This window comes from Apodemus sylvaticus, chromosome 16 (genome assembly GCF_947179515.1).
Source record: "Apodemus sylvaticus chromosome 16, mApoSyl1.1, whole genome shotgun sequence".
Lineage (NCBI taxonomy): Eukaryota > Metazoa > Chordata > Mammalia > Rodentia > Muridae > Apodemus > Apodemus sylvaticus.
The window spans coordinates 69,483,062-69,507,062 of record NC_067487.1 but is presented as its reverse complement, the minus strand read 5'-3'; the positions used below and the strand labels follow the sequence as shown (position 1 = coordinate 69,507,062).

The window sequence follows — 24,001 nt, the reverse complement described above, 5'->3', positions numbered from 1 at the left end:
CTGGCTGGCTGTGGAATACGGACACTGCATTTGTATTCCACTCGGTCTTCCAGGCCTTCATCAGACAGTGCTGACATGTGGTCATTCTTCTATTCCTCAGAACGGCAGAAAAGAAATTAAAAGGACATTGCATTAAATCACATGGAAAAGTAAATGAGTCTGTACTTCCTCCTTAAACTATTTGAACACATAAATGAATCTTCTAAATAGATCATAATGAAATTAAAGTAGTTCTCTGAGAGTCAAATAAATTTAACATGTTTGATGAGAATTAAAATTAACTAATACTAACGTGACTCCCTTTCAAAGTTTGCTTTAGATCAGTAAGTAGAGAAATTCACTAAAGGATGATGCTTTTATTCCACCAATATTTATATAATAATATAAAGTTCCCTGCACCACAAAAAATAAAATAAGATTAACTAAGCTGTAAAATAGTTTGACTTTGGGCCTAAAATATTTTAAACTGCAACTTTGACATTGGAGCTGGAGAGTTTGGTTAGCTCGCTGTACAATTCCCGTGGACACGTGGATGAATGTGTTTATAACAAATACTGACTTCCCCTGGGGAGAAATGCCAGCCGTATAGTCTGCTCTCAAAGCAAGAGTTCACAAACAGACATCATCTCTCCATCTTGTACCAAGGCAGCGTGCAGAGCTCTACCTCCAAGATAGTACACATGAGACCACACCCCAGAAGATAAGCACACATGAGACCACACCCCAGAAGATAAGCACACTTGAGACCACACCCCAGAAGATAAGTACACATGAGATCACACCCCAGGAGTTCCACATAACTGGAAAGAGTTCTGAAGTCTGGGTCAAGTTTTGAGGATAGAAGAAACAGTAAATCACTAGTCAAGAGAGTATTTAAAGAATACTGAAAAGATAAAAGTTGAAGACTCTGGCCAAAAAAATGACTCAGCAGGTAAAGACACTTGGAATGTAAGTGTAGAAACCTGATTTCAGCCCCCCAGACCTCAAGTAAAGGCAGAATGAGATAAGTGAGTTCTGGAGGTTGTATCTAACCCCTGCATGCATATCACACACACACACACACACACACACACACACACACACACACACACACACACACACGCACGCGCGCGCGCGCGCGCGCGCGAGAGAGAGAGAGAGAGAGAGAGAGAGAGAGAGAGAGAGAGAGAGAGAGAGAGAGGGGAGGGAGAGGGGGGGGAGGGAGAGAGAGAGAGATAAGTCTCTAAAAATTAACTGGAGACCACAGACTTTGAGGTAAACATTCTAGCCAGAGAAAATTTATGTGTGATGCTTTTTACATATATAATGTGAATTTCTTTCCAACTTAAAGAAAAGTTAAGTGGAAATGTAATAGAATCCCTTGACTATGGGATCAGTAAAATCCTAGTTATTTTTAAAGTCAAATCTTAGATTAGAAATACACAGAGACATGTCAATACACTGAAATAAAAAAAAAAAACAAGACAACAACAACAACAAAACCTGTCCCCAGCATTTTTAAAACAGTCCTTTCCTGTTCTGTCATGTCCGCTCCTGGATGATGTGTCCCAGTGCCTTTTCTGCATGGTAATCTGTCCTCAGTAATGAATTCTCCCAGAGACACTGCCTACAAATGTGGCCACAGGTAGTGAGCACCCCGTGCTCATCACCTGTCCTGGCTGGTTTGGAATTGTCTCAGAGGCTTGCTGCACTTCTGTCTGCATCGTCCTCTGGGCAGTGTGATTCTGTACAGCCAAGTCCCTGTAACCTTCCATACTGAGGAGCTCATGTCATTTCCCAGTACTCTACAGGAAGTACTTCCAGTAAAACCAAAACAGCATATTTTTCCTTATCATTTAAAACTTTTCCAACATGTTCCAGTGGCAGAAGCAATAGGTTTTAAAGATCTGATACTGTCTTGACTTATGTAGTGTTTGTTTAAAATTTCTTTCAGCTTATTTATATATTCTCTATCTTAAAAACAGAAACAAAACCATGAGTTTGAGCCCCCTTGCTATGAAAACATTGCACTAGAAATAGTAAAAATGGATGTGTTATTTTTAACTCTAGATAACAAATCAATACCTTGGGGGTCTAGGGTTGTAACTAAATGGTAGAGCATTTGTCTAGCATTTACAGGGCTATAGATGCAAATACTTTCACTAAAATACTAATTAATTAACTGATTACTTAGAATAAAACCAATCTGCCTAAAGTTCACTAAACTTTTAAAATAAAACATGATCTGTGAACAAAGCACAGCAGAGATCTGATCTGAAAGTTTGCACTAAAGCAAGTGTCTGAGTTCCTCTTCAGCGACTGTGACAGTCACCACAACAAGGTACCACAGAAGAAAGTGTTTAACTTGAGACACATTGTTCCAAAGGCAGAGTCCAAGACCATGCCATGGGATCATGTGGCAGGAGGTGTAGGCGTTGGCGTGGACTCAGAGCTCAGGTGACCCCAGTGATGTGCCTCCTCTAACAAGGCCACACCTCCGTATTCTTTATAAACTCCACCAACTGGGAACCAGGTATCCAAACATGTGACCACCACAGTCAGCAATACCATTCCTGTTTTCAAAGTTTATTATTTAATTAACAGCTCTAATAATTAATGAATCTAAAATCATGCATTTAGTAAAAATCTTAAAGTAAAAAAGTTGTCAGGTTTACTTCGAAGTATAGTTGCCTTTCTTTATTCCTGGGAAACTAACATTCTCAGAGGAAAAGCTTTCAGAGGCAGTGATGGCATTCTCTCTCTCTCTCTCTCTCTCTCTCTCTCTCTCTCTCTCTCTCTCTCTCTCTCTCTCTCTCTCTCTCTCTCTGCTGCAGAGTCTGGTTCTGAGGCACACAGATCCTCCTGCAGGGCTCAGTGAGCTGCCTGTGTGCTGCCATCTGCCTGCCTCTGCTCAGATTGGCCATATATTTAAAGCACGTGTTCTTTTAGGAACTTATTCACAAAACTTTGATGTTTATGCTAGAACTTGGTGTAGTAAAATCAAAATGTTCTAAGTTTTAATTCCAAAACAAAATATAAGCCATATGGCTCAGAGCAAAATAATCTAAAAATCTTTCTTCCATTTAAAAATAAGTGTTTTGTCCTGAATTTTTTTAAAGTCAGTTAATTATAACTTGAAGTACTTCCTTGAGTCTCCATTGCAGGGCTGTATAAACATGACTTCCATGTCATTCTGAATTTCCTATTGGCATGGCTATCATGCATGGCTTAAAGTACACTGCAGTGATAAGGCACGCAAATGTAAGCAGGGTTTACAAAGGCCCCGCTAACTGTGGAGTGCTAAGAGCAGCTGCTCTGCCCTGGAGAAACTACACAGGAACCGCCCTGTTACACTACCAGTGAGATGCATCTACTGCAGTCCGCTGGCCCCTCATTCTTTTCTGGAGCACAGTTTTCCAGTCCTAAGGTGTCTCTCTCTTTCTTAACAACCTTCCTTTCTTATGACTCACATAAAAATAATTGAAATCATATTATCTCTAATGTGCACAGAAAATTAAAGGGAAGTATCTATTAAAGCAATGAATGACCTTTCAAAGTTTGATTAGTAAATACTAAGGGGGTTAAACTCCACCATGCCTATCCATGAGTAGGCTCTCCTCATCAGCCTCCTGCTGGGAAACTTTCTTATTTTTAACTCTACAGCTCTTGAAAGTCTATAAGCTGAGAGTGAGAGATTGAATAAACATTGACTCTGGGAGGAAGAAAACAGTTACTATCGATTGTTTGGGATTTCACTTGTTTTCAAACTTTGATTTGCAAAAGTGTTAGCACTTGTTCTGGTGCATAGTGTGACCTAGAGTATGAAGAAGAAGCCAGTTAGATTGTATTTTGTCCTCAGTGTCGTGCTGATGGTGGTGGTGCTGCTGCTGCTGCTGCTGAACATTTGATGTTTAAAACACTACAGTGTAGTAGGGAAATGAAAATCTTTGGCAATGACTTCTTTTCTGAACCTCGTTTACAGAATTCTCCCAATAATATGAGCCTGAGTAACCAGCCGGGCACTCCAAGAGATGATGGTGAAATGGGGGGAAATTTCTTAAATCCTTTTCAGAGTGAGAGTGTAAGTATCTCCTTGACCAGACTGCTATGCACAGGTAATCCGTAGCTCACCTACCAGAATAAATGTTCAGAACTTCACATCAATGTGTATAAAGTGTTCAGTATGTTGATCTTCTAAAAGTCAAAAGTATCTTCAAATGCGATTTATTTATGTGCAGTTACCAAAACTATACTACTGATTTTCTCATGGAAAACATCCATTGTCATGAATCAGATGGAAAGCAGAGTACCTCTTCAATGTGTCGGCCTTCTAGCAAGATGTGTAGGTCACTGTAAAGTCAGATCTGCCTGCTCTCTCTCTCTCTCTCTCTCTCTCTCTCTCTCTCTCTCTCTCTCTCTCTCTTTCTCTTTCTCTCTCTCCCCCACCCTCCCTCTCTCTTTCTTTTTTGAGACAGGGTTTCTCTGTGTGGCCCTGGCTGTCCTGGAACTCACTCTGTAGACCAGGCTGGCCTCGAACTCAGAAATCTGCCTGCCTCTGCCTCCCAAGTGCTGGGATTAAAGACGTACGCCACCACTGCCTGGCTAGAACTGTTTTTGATTTTTGTCATAGTAAGACTGTGACAATAATCCACATTTGTTGTGGCTTTGATGAAGTGAGGATCATATTGGTGGTCAGTCAGCCTGAGCTTAAAGCCTGTGGCATTTTTAAAGTGCTATTATAGGGTTATAGGTTATCTCCATAGATGTATACAGAACAAAAAGTGAAGTTATAAAGTTCGTTTATTTGGCAAACAGCTTATAATCATTTATATGTGCCAGGATAGTATGCTAGACACAGGAGGACACAGCAGACAGGGGAGGACCACAGACACGGGAGGGCCACAGAGACAAGATGCTGCCCCTTTCAGAGAGTTACTACATAATGCAGTGACATGTAATTCTTACTTCACTCCAGAAACATTCAAGGATTTCTTCTAAGCTTTCTAGAGCCCCCTCAAAACCCAGTGAACTCAGAAATTTTGGGAGTCAGGCTAGTGGGGAGGGGGATGAAAAGGGCTAGTTAGGTATTTCAGGGCTGCTCTGCACTGGGACCACTGAGCTGGAGTCTAGAACGAATGTTGCAGAGCCGAAGTGAGCTGTGCCAGTATATGACCTATGACTCTGTCGGGACAGAAGGCACTCACACTGCCTACCATGCGGCCCTACTCAGCCTTCACCAGCGCTGCCAGTCTGTAGGTTGACACCATGGCTAATAGCAGTCAGCTTTAGTGCAGAGTGATGCCCAATATGGAGGCCAGAGTTTGATGTTCCGTGGATTCTTTTTCTTCTTGGTCTCAACCTATAGTCTCCACTGAACATGAGGCCCCCTGAATGTAGGCTATAAAAAAGTTTTTTTTCTGCTCTCATAAATTTGCTTAATTTATGTGATTGGTGAGGACAAAGAAGGTAGATAAAATTATATGAGATAGCCTAGCCATCAGTGAGTAAGCAGGAAAAATCAGGAGACAGCACACAGTTTCAGCCACATATGAAATTACAAGAGGCATTATGTTAGAACCTTGGTCTCTGTTTCAACTCTGGGACAAGGACAAGTCAGTCATTTTGAATGTACTTCCAGTGGTGACATGATGTAAGTTCACTTATTGTACTGTCTGCGAAGTTTTAGATTAAGAAACAGAATATCCCCAAGTGAGGAGCATAGCATGTATGTCAATTCCACTAACAGATGCTCACAGGGGTAAGTCGTCTGTTGGATTAACATGTATGCATTCTATAAGTCTATAATACTCTGTGGACAGTAAAGGGGTGGAATAAACTGTGGATTAAAGATAGAGCCTTATGTAATAGAATACCAAACTACTCAACAACTCTGACCAAACCAGAGGACAGTGTGTTAAGTGACATAAAAGGCACAAAAAGCCAGCACTAGGTGGCTCCCTCAGACAGAATCTACTCAGATGCTGTCATGATGGGCTCCTTAAACTGTCTGCTTGCAACCTGAGGCATGGAGGTGGAAAACAGACATGCAAATCAAGCACTTACTAGTAACAACTCATAAAGAAATGCATTCTAAAACAGTTCTTTGATGTGTACTTTTTTACAATTTATTAAGTTCAAGATCTAATGAAATTAATGTTCATGTGTATGCATGAGAGTGTGTGTGAGTGTGTGTGTGTGTGTGTGTGTGTGTGTGTGTGTGTGTGTGTGTGTGTGTGTGTGTGTGTGAGAGAGAGAGAGAGAGAGAGAGAATATGTGTGTGTTCTTTGTTGAGTTCTGGCTGTCCTGGAACTTCTATTTGGACTAGGCTGGCCTTGAACTCACAGAAATATGTCTGCCTTTGCCTCCCAAGTGCTGTCCTAAATGTTTTTATATAAAGAAGCTTTGGCTGAATGTTTGTTACTACAGGACATAGAAAATCTTATTTTTTCAGAGTTGAATGGTTTTTATTTTATACTCATCAACATAAAAATGTATTTCACATACATATGTGAGAAAAGATAGCTAGTATATGATTAGGACCATCTCATAAATTGTTGGAAGTCTGTCAATCAAGCAAAAGTCCATTTAACCTTTTTTTTTTTTTTTTAGCAACCTAAGGTCACCAACTCAAACAGAAAATTTTTAAATTAGACAGTCTCACATAGTGACTACTGTCCTAAGGTATACTAATTTGACACCTACATGCTAGTGAATGACTGGAGGAAATTATTAAGTTTTTGTGTTCCATAATTAAGGCATTGTGTGTATAAAAGCATAAAACTTGTATATGTGGCAAACAGTTCAAACTCTACAAGTCAGTGCCCTGTGCTGGGCTGCTGAAGCAGCAATGCTCTGGAAAGTCCACATGGCTATGCAACACAGAGCTGCAGGAGGCTTCACAGGGCACCTGCCTAGCACTGCCAGAGCTACTTGCATTTATTGCACGCTTGCTTTTGAATTTGCATTAGTTTTGGTTATTGTATATTCAGAAAAAATTTTACTCTTGCTAAATCCCCCTGCATTTGAGTGCACAGCCCCCGCCATAGAGTCACAGCCACAGTTTGTGACGCTGTGAGTTATAAAAAGTGGGACGGATTAGGAAAGGCAGGGCTGTGGAGAGACAAAGGTTGCAGTTACACAGAAGAAAGGAGCTGCGGACTGCAGAGACAATGATAATGTACAATATATTTCACAAGGCCAAAAGGAAAAACTTTATTGTTTGCACTATAGAAAAAATGGCATTATTTAAGGATCTAGGTGTGGTTATCCCCATTTGAACATTCTACAGTATAGCATCAAAACATCACATGATAATAAAGAATACTGGCTGGGTTTGTGTGTCAACTTGACACAGGCTGGAGTTATCACTGAGACAGGAGCTTCAGTTGGGGAAGTGCCTCCATGAGATCCAGCTGTGGGGCATTTTCCCAGTTGGTGATCAAGGCAGGAGGGCCCACTGTGGGTGGTACCATCCCTGGGCTGGTGGTCCTGGGTTCTATAAGAAAGCAAGCTGAGCAAGCCAGGGGAAGCAAGCCAGTAAGGAACATCCCTCAATGGCCTCTGCATCAGCTCCTGCTTCCTGACCTGCTTGAGTTCCAGTCCTGACTTCCTTTGGTGATAAACAGCAATGTGGAAGTGTAAGCTCAATAAACCCTTTCTTCCCAACTTGGTTCTTGGTCATGATGTTTGTACAGGAATAGAAACCCTGACTAAGACAATAAGTAACTGTTGTGTCACTTTTTAAATTAAAATATTTTTAAATAAATGCTGGGATTGGTATAAATTGGGTATTTCTAAGATAAGAGGAATTACTGATTAGGGATTAAAAGTAAACCTTTTGAAATTAGTTCCAGGTGACTAAGGGCATGGGCAAGAGAAATCCTCTCCTCTCCCCCTTCTTATATTTATCAGAGCTACTATTCTTGACCCTTAAAAAGGGGACACAAATTCAGAAAGCCTGTCCTTCAAGGGAACAGACCACTGACCTCACATGAGCTGATAGCAGCCAAAGACACTGCATCCCCTTCCTGGTTGATGGGTAGAGACTGAGGACAGTGGTGTGGGGCAGGGGTTATTGATAGCCACCACAGTCCAGAGAGAAGTGTGCTCAGTCCTATTTGGCCCTCTGGTCTGTCCAGTAAGGAGAGTTCTCTTATTGCAGCTGGTGTCTTTGTTATAAGGACAAAGTATAATGAGCTATCTCCGGTGGCTTTATTTGTACTGTAATGGGGGAAATGCGGAACTATTTAGTGAACTCAAAAATCCCAGATCCAAGGTCTGGAGTTTAAAGCACAGAATTGGAAGCTTGTATGCCTAGCAGTCAGCCCTTGAGGCTGCCACTTTTGCCCACCCTAGAGGTTAAACCAAAAGCCAGAGAAAGACATTTATTGAGCTTACACTTCCACATTGCTGTTCATCACCAAAGGAAGTCAGGACTGTTCAGTGCTTGCTGTATACTAGGCAGTAACCCATTGTCTCCTGGCATGCTACTTGATTTAATTACATCAAGGCAAACGTGCCAAAATCCACAAAGCTAGCACTGCAAACATGATTGGCAGGGTCAAATGAACAAAACAAGACTCCGTCTTTCAAGAAACAAATCTGCCCTCTAGTGTTCATATGCTGTAAATACTTGCTTTAGATGGTGCAGATACAGAAACAGCTCAAAGGGGAAGGCAGTTGGATTAATTTGGCAGAATGTTTGTTTACCTTACTCTATAGCCAGATTAGCAGGTGTGCTGTGAGGACCACAATATTCCACAGTGAAATGCTGGCAGACAGCCCTCCAATCCCGTCTTGTCCACTGCTGCTAATCAGTGCTGTTGGGAAACCAGGGAGGCCCAAGTTTAAGTGGCCACATAAGCATTAAGTTATTTCATGTTATTCAGAAGAGCATAACTACTCCTTATTTCTCATTAAGAAAACAAAATATTTATAGAAACTAAGACTTAGGAAGTGATGTGATCTAAAGTGTCCCTGGAGCAGATTTAATGACTACATTTAACAGATTCTGTAGAACATTAATAGGTGATAGAAGAAAAAGACTCTACAAGTTCATACTAGGACCTACTATCTCAAAGTGTACTTTAAAAAACAGATAACATGGGTATATATTTAAAATAATAGCTTTGGTTCTACTTTCTGTCCCCTTCAGCCAAACAAGAGTGCTGTCAATATCTACAGGCCATTTTATCCTCCTAGGAGAGCCAATCTAACTGATTAGTTGGAGACAGTAAGACCTGACGTCACAGCCTTGTGGTATAAAACTTATAGTGTGTCATTGTGTATCAATACAACAGCACAGACACTGCCATGAGTCCACACCCATACACCTGGAAGAGTGTATCTCTCAACATGGTGGCTTGTCCAGCACTCCCGCCTCCTTTCTGGGACATGGGAGCCACTTCCACAGTGCCTTAGAGAGGGTGACTCATGGGTATGCTCCTTCTGCTCACATTCTGGGAGCATTCCTAGAATTTTATAATTCCCTTTAGAGTAATTTTCTTGAAACAATTTCAGTAATAGGAACTGGCAGTGAGCAGACTCTAGCCTTGCAGGGACTTGTGACACATTCCCAGGGATGCCCGGGCAGCAGTGCATCCTGTCGGTCTGGGCCAGACAGTGACATGTCTTCTGCAGTGAAATGTGCTCTTATTAGGTGCTAGTAAACTCTAAGTCTGATTTGTCGGAGCTGGGGCCTCACCCAGCTCGCTTTCTCTATACCTAGTAGTTTTCCCTCAGTTTCTTTCATGGGCAAAGTGACCTCCCTGATAGATCAGCAATGTTTTTCTTTTCTGTGAGTTTTCTCAAGACATTTTATAAACCACATTTTAACACGGACTCATGTAAAGGGCTTGTAGCAGGTAATAAACACTTGACAACATAGCGCGTGAACATGTGCATTAGGTGACCTATGTTAGAGTGAGGAGTATCTTGTAATGTTCTCTAATGCCATGTGATAGATGAGTGGGCTGGAGTGATACTTAGGAAGAGAGGACTCTAGAACGCCCAAAGTCCAGATTGCCCAGGCCATGTTCAGTGGAGGGTTGTCTGGAGTTTTACCCAGAAATTTCCCGAAGCATCTACCCGCCCCCACACCGCCCTGTGAGACTCTGCAGGGAGCCCTCCTACCTCCCACTTCAGGCATTGGCACAGCACCACTCTGCAAAGCCTTTATTTTGAAATAATGCTGGTGACCTAGCCATGCTAAACACATGGAAATTTTTACTTCTGAACTTTTTGGTAACTGTGTTTCAAGAACTTAGAAGCCAAGTGCATACAGAACCTGTTGAGCTGGCCAGAATGGAGTAGAACGTTCCATCGGCTCAGGTTCTACGGGACTGTGTGAGGAGATTCCTGTTCTTACGTCAGCTACAAGACTATGGAGAGGCAGGTTCAATTCCTCTGTGCCCACTGTGCTGTGGAGACACACGTCATATTTTCTCATTGTGTGCTCTTGTCTCTGAAACATACTGTGTTCTATACTTTAGCTAGATATATAGTTACATGGTGTGACTGATGCTTAGTCCCAGGCTGCCACTTAGAAATTGCAGCTTGCTGAAGTCCCTGGTGATGTGAAACCTTGTGTGTCACGCTGCCATGGAGTTGGGCGTGCACATCTCAGCACAGGAAATTCCTTATATACAGTGGGGCGGTGGTTTTATCCTGACCTGCTTTTCCTCATCCTGCCCTTCTTTTTTCCAAGTTGAATGCATTTTTTAATTCATTGAGACTATAGTACGATTCTACCACCTCCTCTGCCTTCTTATTGCTCAGTGTTCCCTGCTACCAACCTAGGAGTTAGTTAAACTACTGAACTTAGCTAAGTTACTACTTACTGCTAAACTTACTGAACTACTTAACATAGCTTCTTCCTGCTATCAGTACAGAAGTCGAGGCTATTCGGTGACAGATAGATTCTCCCTGGTGTGCCAGTGTTAAAGACTGAAGAGTACCCCGTCCTGGCCACCCCCCCACCTCCTCCTGTGGGCTTCTCTGCTCGCAGGGACCCCTCCACTTCCCCTCTACCAACTTTCTAAAGACAGAAATAGCCGCAGGGCGTGACTGGCTTCTTCAGTGAGGAGCCCTCCTTTGGGCTTTGCCATACATCTCTGATCCTGAGACACTATCATTAGTAGAACATTAAAAGAAATTATCTTTTGAAGGACTTTTTGCAGGTTTTCCATCAAACATTAAAGTATTGCAAGGTCCCCGTGTTTATTTTAATTTAGAAGCCATTTTCATTGAGAGATTGTTACCACTTTTAATTTAGAAGCTATTTTCATTCAGAGACTGTTACCATTTGCAAGAAATGTTGTCTCTATTCAGATGATCTAGAGCTGTGCTGTGCTCAGTGGTAGCCTCAGCCAAGTCACTTGTCAACCTCATCATACTGTTACTCTGAGTTTTTTTTTTTTTTTTTTTTTTTTTTTTTTTTTTTTATCTTCTTTTTTTTTTTTTTATTTGATATAATTTATTTACATTTCAAATGATTTCCCCTTTTCTAGCCCCCCCCCACTCCCCGAAAGTCCCGTAAGCCCCCTTCTCTTCCCCTGTCCTCCCTCCCACCCCTTCCCAATTCCCCGTTCTGGTTTTGCCAAATACTGTTTCACTGAGTCTTTCCAGAACCAGGGACCACTCCTGCTTTCTTCTTGTATCTCATTTGATGTGTGGATTATGTTTTGGGTATTCCAGTTTTCTAGGTTAATAACCACTTATTAGTGAGTGCATACCATGATTCACCTTTTGAGTCTGGGTTACCTCACTTAGTATGATGTTCTCTAGCTCCATCCATTTGCCTAAGAATTTCATGAATTCATTGTTTCTAATGGCTGAATAGTACTCCATTGTGTAGATATACCACATTTTTTGTATCCACTCTTCTGTTGAGGGATACCTGGGTTCTTTCCAGCATCTGGCAATTATAAATACTCTGAGTTTTATGTACTAGATTGATGCTGGAGTCCTGGCTCTGTGTGTACGCGTGCGTATGTGTGTGTGCGTGCGTGCGCGCGTGTGTGTGTGTGTGTGTGTGTCTGTGAGTGTGGGTGTGGGTGTGAGTATGTGTGCATGCGTGTATCTGTGTATGTGTGTGTGCATGTATACCTGTGTGTGTGAGAGAGAGAGATGCTTCTGTGCTAACACCCTGGAGCATCTGGTGTCCTCTCAGACCCAGCAGAGCTGGCAGTTTCTCATGCCTCCTTACATAACTGCTCACTGAGTGCTTTCTGTGTATCAAGTATATAGTTGAAGGATTTTATATGGAATCTTTCCCAAACTCCTTGATATTGTCAGAAAGGCTTTTATAAGGGGAGAAAACTGAAGGAGAGTTCAGGAAAGACCCCCACTCGCTTGGCTATACATAGCAAAGGCTGGGCCTCCCACTCTTCACTGTGATCACCCTTGAACTAAAGCTGCGTTAACACCCTCATCTGGCTTGGAGAGTCTGAGGACTGGATGACTATCTAGGTTCTTGGAAAGAATCAGGCTTTGTAGAGGAAATAATTTAAAATTTTAAACTAAGTAAGGCCATATAGCTGCCTTGTTACAGTTCCTTATTTTCCTGAGGTTAAAGCCGTGTACTTAAATGTTCCTAGAAACTAATGCCCATCACTTGTCCTCTGTACCAGGAGAGCCTCGCTGATACCACTTTTAACCACTGGATTCTCTGTCCTTACAGTACTCCCCGAGCATGACCATGAGTGTGTGACCCATTACCGTGTCTCCTCATGAAAACCATCGTGAGTCAGCCCATCACACAACTGCTACGGAAGAAAACTACTCGTCATGTACAGTTAGACAAAGGAATCTCAGACAACCACACCACCTTTTAGTTCCTGCTCTCCCCCTATTTTGAGAGGAAAGCGGGTCCAAATGTGACTCAAGCGACTGTACGGGGCGGCACATTGGCACTGCCCCCACTGAACTGCGATGATTATCTGTGTGTGTGTGGGGAAGAGGATGCATCGTACATGCAGATCTGTATGCACATATACGCAGACGTGCATTGACCCACAGGACATTGTAAGATATTATCACATGACATCTTAAGTAGAAGTAAGTAGGGACTTTGATTCCATCCTTTTTTTCACGTTTACATTTTAATTATTAAAGTTGTTCCTGCCCTTCCCCAACTATTTTGTGCTGTGTACATCACTGCTTTATATAAGTTATTTTTTAAGGTGAACTCAGATGTTATGGTTTTGTAAATGTCTGCAATCATGGATAGGAATAAAATTGCTTATTTGAGAGCTTTCATTCACTGTGTCTGAAGCAAGTTGCCTGTGAGCCCGAGTGTTTCAAGTAGAGACAGTCTCTGTATCATCACGTCCAACCATGCATTCAGTTACCTTCTGTGCAAAGTAGTGCTTTGTATGTCGGGAGAACACGTCAACAAACGCTCAGCCAGGGCTTCAGACGGCACACTTCCACAAGAACTGCTTTAAACTGAGATCTTTCTTGATTTGTTAGTCTTAGATGATGCAGAAATCATTAGCTAGCTCAAATTACTTCGACTGTAGCAATAAAGGGACATGAGTTATCATACTTTTAGCACACATTCTCTCTTTAAACACAATAAAATCCAAAAGTGACAACAAAACCACTTGTTTGAATTTACAGCTTCTCCCAGAGATCTAGAAGTAAATTTTTATTAATATACAGTGAGAAATGGTATTGTATGTTTATACAGATTTCCTGTAATCGTTTCCACAGACACTGGCATGACTCAGGCTTTCAGCCCAGAGAGCAGATGAAGACTAGAGGATTCTGCAGTGTGTCTGGTTCCTCCCACCCCGTAGCTCGCTTGCTGGAGCAGGACTGATGGCTACCTGTCTGTCCTGTTGTCCTTGCTCTTGGGTGGCAGTAAACATGCCCTGCCCACTCTGTTCTGGGGTCAGAGGGCTTGTACTAGGAGGCAGATTGTCCGTGTACCTTGTTTTGGCTGCAGCTGGCTAGATCTCTATTGTGTGTCTGACAGTTCAGAAGGGAGTAAAGAAACAGTTCGTAATCATCTCCCTTAGGGAAGCTCCCTGCTTCCTGACACTTCCCACATCTCTGGGATTACATTTAATCCTGTATCCAAACACCAAATCCCAATAGAGAGTTGATTTTATACTCTGAAAGACAACTCTACGGTCCTTACTTACGGTCTTACTGAGGACTGCCTTTCCTTTGGGTCTATAACGTAACTGAAAATGTTGACACTTTGCCTGTTCTTGAACAATTGATTTCTCTCAAATTCACATTGATTCATTCTTCCTGAAAATGGAAACCTTTGGCTGGGCATTCCAGGGATGCTGTGAGTATACAGGATAAACAGATGAGTTAGCTTTACACTGCAGACCTAGATGACAGTACATGAGTCATAGTTTATAGCACAGTGTCAGCCTACAACTCTGCCAGAGAGTTGTACAGCCTTGTACTAGCGGCTACAGGAACCTGTCGCAGGCAGTTCACACGGGAAGTCTTTACCCTCAAGTGGAGCTAATCTGGAGACAAGGCTTCGTGCTTTCACCCGAATCACCAGGAGCAGTGGTAGCTTCCATCTACGTGATTGTACAGTGTTAGACTGTCTTCAGTGAGCTCGGTCGTCTGATGCCGGCTGCTTCTCGCTCGACTCTCCATCACGACTGGCCTTGTCTTCTCTCATTTGTCTTCTGAGAAGGGAAGCAAATGATTCCTACCACACAAAAATCGTGAACCTGACTTTACTTGCCCTTCTTTGGGAATAGTTGTAGACAATAAATGACATAAAGGGCATTTAATAATGATATAAGTAGCATCATGTGCTACTTCTAACCTGTTTTGTTTTTATAAAAAAGAAAGATGGTTTTGGTTTTGTTTCCTTTCTTTCTTGGAACTCAGTTTAAAAAATACCTATTTCCAATTTGTAAATTCTTGAAAATCTGAAAAATTATTTTTAAGACAAACCTATGTTCACAAACAGGAAAATATAAGAGTGCTTAATTTTTATAGTCAGATAACTTTCTTACCTGAAGGGTAAACATTATAGCTATATTGATTTTATTTAGATCTTAATTATTTAACTATTATTATTTTTCTGGTAAGAAAACCCAACATTTTCTTAGGCACTCTACCACTGTTGGCACATCTGTGTTGTCTTGACGTGTATGCTGCTTGCCAGAGGTTAAATTTTTTTTTTTGCATACTTCAGCCCATAATAATGAAAGCAGCAGTACTCACCAATGTTGGACGTGACATGCACCCATAAAGTGTGAGAGTGGGCAGCAGGTTTCTCCTCCCTGCCCTCCCCAACACACTGATGTTTGAGAGCTCCTGTCAATCTGTGTGGCTCTTAACCACCTAACTTTCTTACTGTGAAGATGCCCACTGTTAAAAGGCTTTTTGGTACACTGATGGACATATTAGCGCTCCTTTGAAAACATTCCACTTTGGGTTCAATTTCTAGTGAACAGGAATTTTACAGCTTAAAAATCTGACATTAAGATTTCTCGATTGCCAAAAGACTAACAAATCAATTCTGCTCCCTCCAAGCAAGGAAAGTGCTCAGACACACCTGTCCCTACAGAAACTAAGTAGAGAAAAATTCTCTTCCCCTTCAGTCAAGGAAAGTGCTCAGACACACCTGTCCCTACAGAAATTAGAGAAAATGTGTTCCATTTCTCTTTTCATGACTCTGTAAGGCATCTGAACTCCATTGCATTTGAAAGGACCATTCAGGTAAACGGCTTTGAATAAGTGGAATAAGTAGTCCATCTTTGGCATGAGAGCAGCTCCTCAGGTGCCCACATGGTTCCCCGTATCACTCTGGGACTGTGCCCTGTGCCCTCAGCAGGGACTGTGCACAGGTCTTAGGACTCCAAACCTGGGTTAGCTTGTGTCCTGGTTTCTCCATGCTTGCCTTCCATCCCAGGAGAATGAGATGCAAGGGCTGACCATCTTTTCCTTCTCAGCCCCGCAGCCTTTGCCTCTGCACAGTATATAGCACTGGTGGGAGTTTTCCTGAGGAAAACAATTTCAATTTTCATTCCTTCATTATTACTGTTCATCATAAGCAGTATTACAGATCACAGCTATACATGTCTGAATGTTCTCTTAACACTTTCCTTTTGTGTTTTGTGTGCTGGAGTTCTCCTTTCCTTGAGACATTAGCCGAGGCCAGAAGCCCAGGGATATATGGAGGTATATGGAGGGAAGATTGGCTTGATGAGACCGTTACCATGTTTTACCAAATGCCAATTACTCTTTTGCATTTTTTTCCTTCTTGGTGTATTGAACTTCTCTGATGTGATAAGCAAAAGCCCACGCTTGCTTAAAATAATGTTTCTGATTATAAGCCTTTGTAACAATTTCACCCCCACTCCCACCCCTGTCTGAGAGATATACCTTGGGAAATACAGGAAAAGTAAGCGTGGTGAACTGTTGTTAATACCACCTCAATTATGCATACTACATGTGTGTGTATCTGTATGTATGTGTTGGGGGATGGCAGCATAAATTCTGCTCATAAACCCCACTTCTACTGAGATCATGTTATTTTATATAGCACTGTTGATAAATAGTAAACAGTTTTGTTCTTTTGACATTTTATTCCAGTGTTGATATATCTGATAAAAGTTATTTGGGATGGCGAAAGAGCACCACTATTCTATATGTTGAACAATATATAAGCAGGAGTAGTTTCCCAGGCCCAGAATTACCTTCTCAGCATTGGACTTCATACTGAGCTCGCCAGAAAGCATTAACTTTACCCGTGAGCCATAATTCACTTTGAATGACCTAATGATAAACACACCTGAGACTTTCAGTTACTTCTGTAGACCCTATTATGAAGAGAGACCTTTAGCTGACTGAGTCTCACCAGAATCTCCTCTGTTGAGTTTCCCTTGGTAATTTACAGAATTTGTTTTCTTGATTAAAAGAATTATTTCTGTATGGAGTTTAAATGTGAATATTTTTGCTGTATACATTTTACATTTATAGCAAATACATTTTGCTGTATACATTTAAATGTATTTCATTTTAAAATGAAATACAGCACTAAAATATTTAAATGTTACAGTATTTAATGTAGGTCTGGGTGTTTTCATGTATGCATTTACTGGGTATTAGTAGGATAAATGTTTGCTTCACTCTGACTATCCCAGTCACTGGGATCATATGATCTGCTTCCAAAATACTTAGTGTTTCATTTCTAAAGCAAGATGGGCTGTTGCTTTGGCAAAGGTAAGTGTTAATATTCCTTGAAAAAACCAATATAAATATTTGTTCCCAGTTACTACATTTCACTCTCTCTTTTGTGACAATTGACCCCAGTGTATCACCTGAGGGTGAGGTTTAAGTCCTTTACAGGAGTTTACACAGACTACACAGTATGCTGTATACTAAGTTCCTATGTGTCTTTGTAACATTGTTGGTTAAATGTAATTGACCATCTATTTGAAAACAGCACCTCAGATAATCTGTCCATCTTACATGAATTAAGTAGAGATCTAAATTTTTTGCAAAACTTAAAGAGATTTTGTTGACATAAAGTGCTGATTGAAGTTTGTGTGTGGATTTAGATCAAACTTCAAAAATATTTACTTTATTTGCATTAAGACAATTAACAATTATTGTTTCAGATGTAAAGATGGAGAAATGTTTATATACATAGAATTCTTTATCCATGGTAGCCATATGATTATTGAATCGTTTATCTAATTGTGATTTTAAGAACCTAAAATGTTTTCTTACTACATGTGTTAAATTGTTACAATGTCTTCCTGGAAAAGAGTTATTCATAAGGTTTTTATAAATGCACAATTTCTGTATAAATATAATTGAAATCTGGGGTGACTTGGTAATTACTATTCTTAATTCAGTAATGGCCACCAGATACCTGACACATTTGTAAACTTAGCACCTGTGTGTTTATGTGTGTGTGCACATGCACATTGTTACATTTATTCTCAAGTGAACTTATCACTTAATGTTTTTGTAAAAGTACTTGAGCTGTTTGTGTAATGGAAAAGTCACCATAAAGATGTACATAAATGCCCCCTAATTTGGCACATCTTCATATTTAATTTATAAAATACAGCTTTTGATTTACAGTTTCTACCCTTTTATTTCTATCCTTTACTTCAATGCTTATTGGAAAAGTAAAGGAAGTTGTTTGTATGAAGACAGAATAATCTTTCCTGAGTGAGAAGTCAGACTGTAATGTGGACATCTGTACATAGAAGTAAAATGGACATTATACCCTAAATAAAATTCAGGGATCATAGAGACAAAGGATTTATAGGCCCTTAAGAAATGGTTGAGTGGCTGGTTCTGTGTGGTCAGATAATAACCTTGCTTCCAAATATTATTGCCAAACTCTTAAGGAATAAGGTTTTAGTATTTTATTTCCAGTAAAATTATACACAGTGTTAAAAATGGTGGCTTTGCTCAGATAATCCATAGAGTACTTTCTTTCATCTTGATGGTGAACTGTGCAGATGGTCTCTTCAGTTCGCCGTAAACATCTACCTAAAAGGTTATAAAGTCCTTACATTGAGAAGGAGAATCTATCCTTGGAAAGCAGTGGAAATACATAACCCTGCCTGTAAGTAATGTGCCACATACTGGTACCACATCATTTGTTATGGCTTGATCCTAATGGGGTATTTCAGTGTGGTGGTGCAGCACATTCCTACGTACTAGAGAAATTGTCATAAACCTCCGTCACCAGGCAGGGTGAATCAAACTTGCCTCTTGAAGCTTGTCTGGTGATTTTTTTAACCCTAAAGTATCTGGGTGCCTGGAGACTGAAGAGTAGACAGAAAGCAACCAACAGACCCTTGAGTTCAAAACAAGTGGCAGGCAGGTAGGCAAGAACTGGTCTGGAGTTTGTGATTTAACCTGTTTCTGATCATCTATGGATGGTTGTTGGCAGTAGAAGCATCGCGAAGGGTCAGGAATCATGGCACAGATGGGTCACAGCCGACAGATACGACTAATCGTGGACGAGGTGTCACACAGAGAAACTTAGAAGGGAAAGAGGGAGGCAGGCATGCAACACCTGGCCCTGGAGTGTCTGCATCAGGAAGTGTGTCTTCCCAAAGGTTAATGTACACTTAAGATGAAAAAATCCTCTACGTCAAAAGGGGGATTGCTATTACATTCTATGAGTTTTATTTCCAGTACAGTTTGATAAGAATATATTATAGCTTTGTAGAAAGCTCTGTAGTCAGAAGACAATATGCATAAAAATGCAGTTTGCAGATCTTTCCAAAAAACCTTTTAGGTTTGGCGCTCCTGCTTGCTGACAGCTGTAAGTCTGGGAAGGAGCAGCCTCACAATTTCACCCAAAACACACACGTTTGCATCCATAACTTTTTCTGGGAATATGGATGGAACTCCTACTGTGTAATAAGATGTGAAACGTTACTGTTAAGAATGCTTTTAATAAAGGTTGTTATAGGACTAGCATCAGTAGCACAAAGGAAGCGAGCATCATTGATTTATACATATGTGTGGATGTATATATGTATGCATGTATGTATATATGTATGTATGTATGCCTACATAGTTTTTCAGGTGAATGACTAATGAACTAAAAAAATCAAATGTATCCACTATGCCTTCTTTTTCACTGTTCTTCCCACCATTTTGTTAGCCAGTATTCACTTAGGACTATAGGGATCACATACTTCCTTAATGGTCTCAAGACTGTGTTAACAGAACACATGCCAAGCATTGGGAATAATGTTGGCCTTGAGAATTAATTTGCTGTTACAACAGGCAGTTGCCAGTCAGGTCTTAAATATTTATTTCATTTTCATTAGAGCACTTACCTACACACAATTCTTCATTCAATTAACTTTTGGTAAGCTAGACGTAAATTTATGGGAAAAAATAATACTAAATAAATAAATAGTACATTTTCTATCTATAAAAGCATTCAATGCAAATGAAAGCATCGGCAACTGCATGAGATCCAGTGCTTCAAAAACAGGCCTCCAAATTAGTGTGGAAATCACAATTATGTGTAACAGCTATTAAAAGATTTGTTAATCAAATAACCAAATCAAAACTAGTGTTTTGTACAATAGATAGATCGCTAAATCCATCATTAGGATTTCTAAGATAATTATCTCTGTAAAACCAGATTATAACAAAGTTCTCAATACTGAGTCTTTGAAGCTTAAATTTCAATAAATTTTACAGAAATATTTTAAATAACAGTCTTTCCACAAATCCCTATTAAAATGTATACTGTGTTGAAGGATGTTTACTTGCAGGATTTCTTGTTCAACCTGAAGCTCATTGTAACTGTAGAGTGTTCGCAGTCCGGGCTGCTGAGAGCCTGTGCCCAGGAGTGCCTCTAGACTGAGTCTCTTAAGCCAGCAGCAGGGGCGTGGTCTGGTCCTTCATTGCATCTCTTGTCAGGCTATCTTAAGCCTTCTGGAGAAATGTACTTACTGCTGCAGTTGTGCATCCTAGAGAGATCTGCATGCCTGTCTGTGTGAGACAGATGCTGACCTGTCCCTTTGCAAAAATGAATGACATTTTCTCCCCTTTGTGTAACTGCAAATGCTGGTGCTGTTTTGCCCTGACAGTAGGCACTTCAGAAAACCTGAAATTAGATTATAAATGTGTATGTTCCAGAAACCTCTCATGTTCATTGGACTTTCTTAAAATACATAAAGTTGTAGTTTACTTGGCAGCATTGTCTCTTGTCAATGTTACCATGAGCTGAGTTTTTGACACTGGGCCCCGACTTGATCGTCTGCTTGCCCCGTATGAAGACGGATAGCACTGGAGAGAGGAAGGTTCTCCAGCGGAAGCAGAGTTCTAAGCAGACACGTGATTAAGTTAGGAATCTTTCCCTCTCAAGCAGCAGAAGCAGATGCTCCTGCACCCGAGTAGGACACTGGCATCTACAAAGATGAACAGCTTCTAGAGAAACTGCCACAGACTCTCCGCTCAGCCCTGAGACTGCCTGCACCCAGCCTTCCTGGACAGTGCCCTTTCTGCTGAAGAAGAAAATTGGTACTATTGCCATCTTCGTGGTGATTTCAACTATGGCCCCCAACTTCATCATTTAAACTTTTCAAATACAATCTGCAGCAGCTAAAACACTTCAAATCTGTATCCAGAAGAAAAGCCTTGAAGGAAACAAGTTTGGGAAAGTAGGCACTGAAGGGAGACATGAAAACCAGCTAACAGTGCTCTGCAGAGAGAAAACTAGGTGTGTGGCGATTTATGGACTTCAGCACCTGGACTCTTTCACTTTGCAGATTGAATTCTCACTCCTGCATTTGTTTAAAGGATGATAATTAACTTACATATTCAGAATGTGCCTAAAGTTCAAGATGGTCATTAGTGTCTGCAGACTTTTATTCTCCATGATTCTGTTAAATATTAAACTTCCTTTGGATTTAATTATGAGACAAAGATGTGGGAAAACCTACTTTGGGAGTTGTTTGTATGAGGAATTGATTGAAAAGCATAGACTGTGTCATTTGAAATGTAAACAGTTATGAAATTAGCCTTCTGTTTGAATGTCTGAATGCCCTTGATCCTTTGAGTCTAGCACTGAGCAGTTATGGCTGCTACGAGGTTTCCTTTGCCCTCTACAACCCAGGAGGATGAACCAGAAGACAGGGATATTGTCGCAGAGGACCAAGAACACCACTGGGTGCAGGGCTGGCTCCACTACTGTTCTTTAAAGAATTGCATTTATTTTGTCCAACTTGAGTAACACTCTGTTTCCTGCAGCCAAAATTTCTGCAGCCTGCCTCCCAAGGACTCCTCCTCAAGCCACATTTACAGAGAGGCTAAATGAATGTGGCTAACAAACTTCAAAAAGGAGACCAAAACTCATTTACTTTTTACTATTAGAACATTACATATGAAAATCTTACTGGTCAGGCAACAAGTTAGTTATACAATAATGCATTATCTTGGTTAACAACTCTAATGCAATAGAAATGGACATTTTGTTCTCTCTCCTCTCTTCTCCTCTCCTCTCCCCCCCCCCTTCCACCTATTTTTCTCAGTCTTGTTTTCTGTAGTGCCTGCAATTGATTTTTTTTTTTTTTGGTGGTGTTTTGGTTTTTGTTAAATCTAGCAGCTTTATGTCTTCATTAATTTATTCACATTCCATCCTAATTGCAGTTCCCCTCCTTCCCCTCCCAGTTCCACCCTCACAAGCCCCTCTCCCAGTCACCCCTCCCCACCCCTGTTAGGTGCCACCCTGCTGAGACAAGGCACAGTAGCGCTAGGGGAATCCTCTCCCACTGAGGCCCAACCAGCATTTCAGGTAGGGAAAGGGGATCCAATGGTGGGCCTCAGAGTCGGGACAGCACCCCCAACTCCAGTTAGGGAATCTGCATGAAGACCAAGCTGCACATCTGCTACACATGTGCAGGGAGCCTAGGTGCAGCCCTGCGTGCTCTTTGGTTGGTGGTTCAGTCTCTGTGAGCCCCCAAGGGTCCAGTGCTGTCCTTGACCCCTCCTGCTCCCTCAGTCCCCCCCTCCCCCCCACACACACACACTCTTCCACAGGACTCCCTGAACTCGGCCCAACCAGCATTCCAGGTAGGGAATTCCACAAGACTCCCTGAAATCGATCTCTGCATCTATTTCCATCAGCTGCCTGGTGACACCCCTCAAGAGATAGTAATGCTAGGTTCATGTCTGCAAGCATATCAGAGTATGATTATTAGTAGCAGGGGTTGGTTCTCTCTCGTGGGATGGGTTTCACATTGGGTGGTCATTCCCTCAATCCTCCTCCACCTTTATCCCTGAGCATCTTGTAAGCAGCACAAATTTGAAGTCTAAGGTTTTGTCAGTGGGTTGATGTCCCCCTCCCTCCAATGGAAGACCTGCCTAGTCACAGGAGGTGGCCACTTCAGTATCTAAATCCTCAGCTGCTAGGATGATCTAGGGTCATCCCCATAGACTCCCAGGACCCTTCCCCATCCCAGGTTTCTGGTTAGTTTCAGAAATGCTCCCATCTAATTTCTGTTCTCTCTCCTTGCCCTCTCCTGTCCCCCACCCAACACCTGATCACCATCCCTATCCCCTGCTCATCCCTCCCCCACCCAGCTCCCTCCCTCTATCCACCTCTGATATCTATTTTATTTCCCCTTCTTAGTGAGAGTCAAGCATCCTCCCTTGGACCTTCCTTATTACTTAGTTTCTTTGGAGCTGGTAGAAGGGTTGTTCTGCAATTTATGGCTAACGTCTTAAAGTAGATACATACCATGTGTGTCTGGGACTGGGTTACCTCATTCTGGATAATATTTTCTAGACCCATCTATTTGCTTGCAAAAATTCATGATGTCCTTGTTTTGAGTAACTGGATAGTATTCCATTGTGTATATGAACTACATTTTCTATATCCATTCTTCAGTTGAGAGACATCTAGATTGTTTCCAGTTTCTGGATGTTGCAAATAAGGCTGCTATTACCATAGTTGAGCAAGAGTCCTTGTGGTATAGTTGGGCATTTTTTGGGTATATGCTCAGGACTGGTATAGCTGGATCTCTGGGTAGAACTATCCTCAATTTTCTGAGAAACCACCAAGTTAATTTTCAAAGTGGTTGTACAAGTTTGCCATCCCACCAGCAATAGAGGAGTGTTCTCCCTTCCCCACATCCTCAACAACATGAACTCTCACTTGAGTTTTTTATCTTAGCCATTCTGACAGATATTAGAATCTCAGAGTCCTTTTGACTTGCATTTTTCCCGGATGACCAAGGATGTTGAACATTTCTGTAAGTGCTTCTTAGCCATTCAAGATTTTTCTGTTAAGAATTCACTGATTTTGTTGATTCGGATAATGTCCCTCTACCTTTTCGTTAGTTTGGTTAAGGGTTTGTTAATCTTGTTGATTTTCAGAAAACAACAACAAAGAAACCAGATCTTGGTTTTGCTGATTCTTTGTATTCTCTTTGTTTTAATTTATTGATTTCAACCCTGAATTTAATTATTTCCTTCCACCTACTCCTCTTGGATGTGTTTTCTTTTTGTTCTAGAGTGTTCAGGTGTGCTGTTAAGTTGCTAG

General features: G+C 41.2%; 1 protein-coding gene across 6 annotated transcripts in view; it reads left to right on the top strand.

Moving 5' to 3' along the window:
* Positions 1-13,236, top strand: part of Ssbp2 (single stranded DNA binding protein 2) — a 276,405-nt gene extending 263,169 nt beyond the window's left edge. For 5 of the 6 annotated variants that reach the window (XM_052160011.1, XM_052160012.1, XM_052160014.1 and 2 more), the window contains 2 exons: positions 3,962-4,060; positions 12,659-13,236. In XM_052160011.1, coding sequence (XP_052015971.1) covers positions 3,962-4,060; positions 12,659-12,688 — 129 coding nt within the window. In that variant the 3' untranslated portion in view covers positions 12,689-13,236. The remainder of the gene's footprint in view (positions 1-3,961; positions 4,061-12,658) is intronic. The other variant, XM_052160013.1, reaches the window with a different exon arrangement.
* Positions 13,237-24,001: the final 10,765 nt, after the last annotated feature.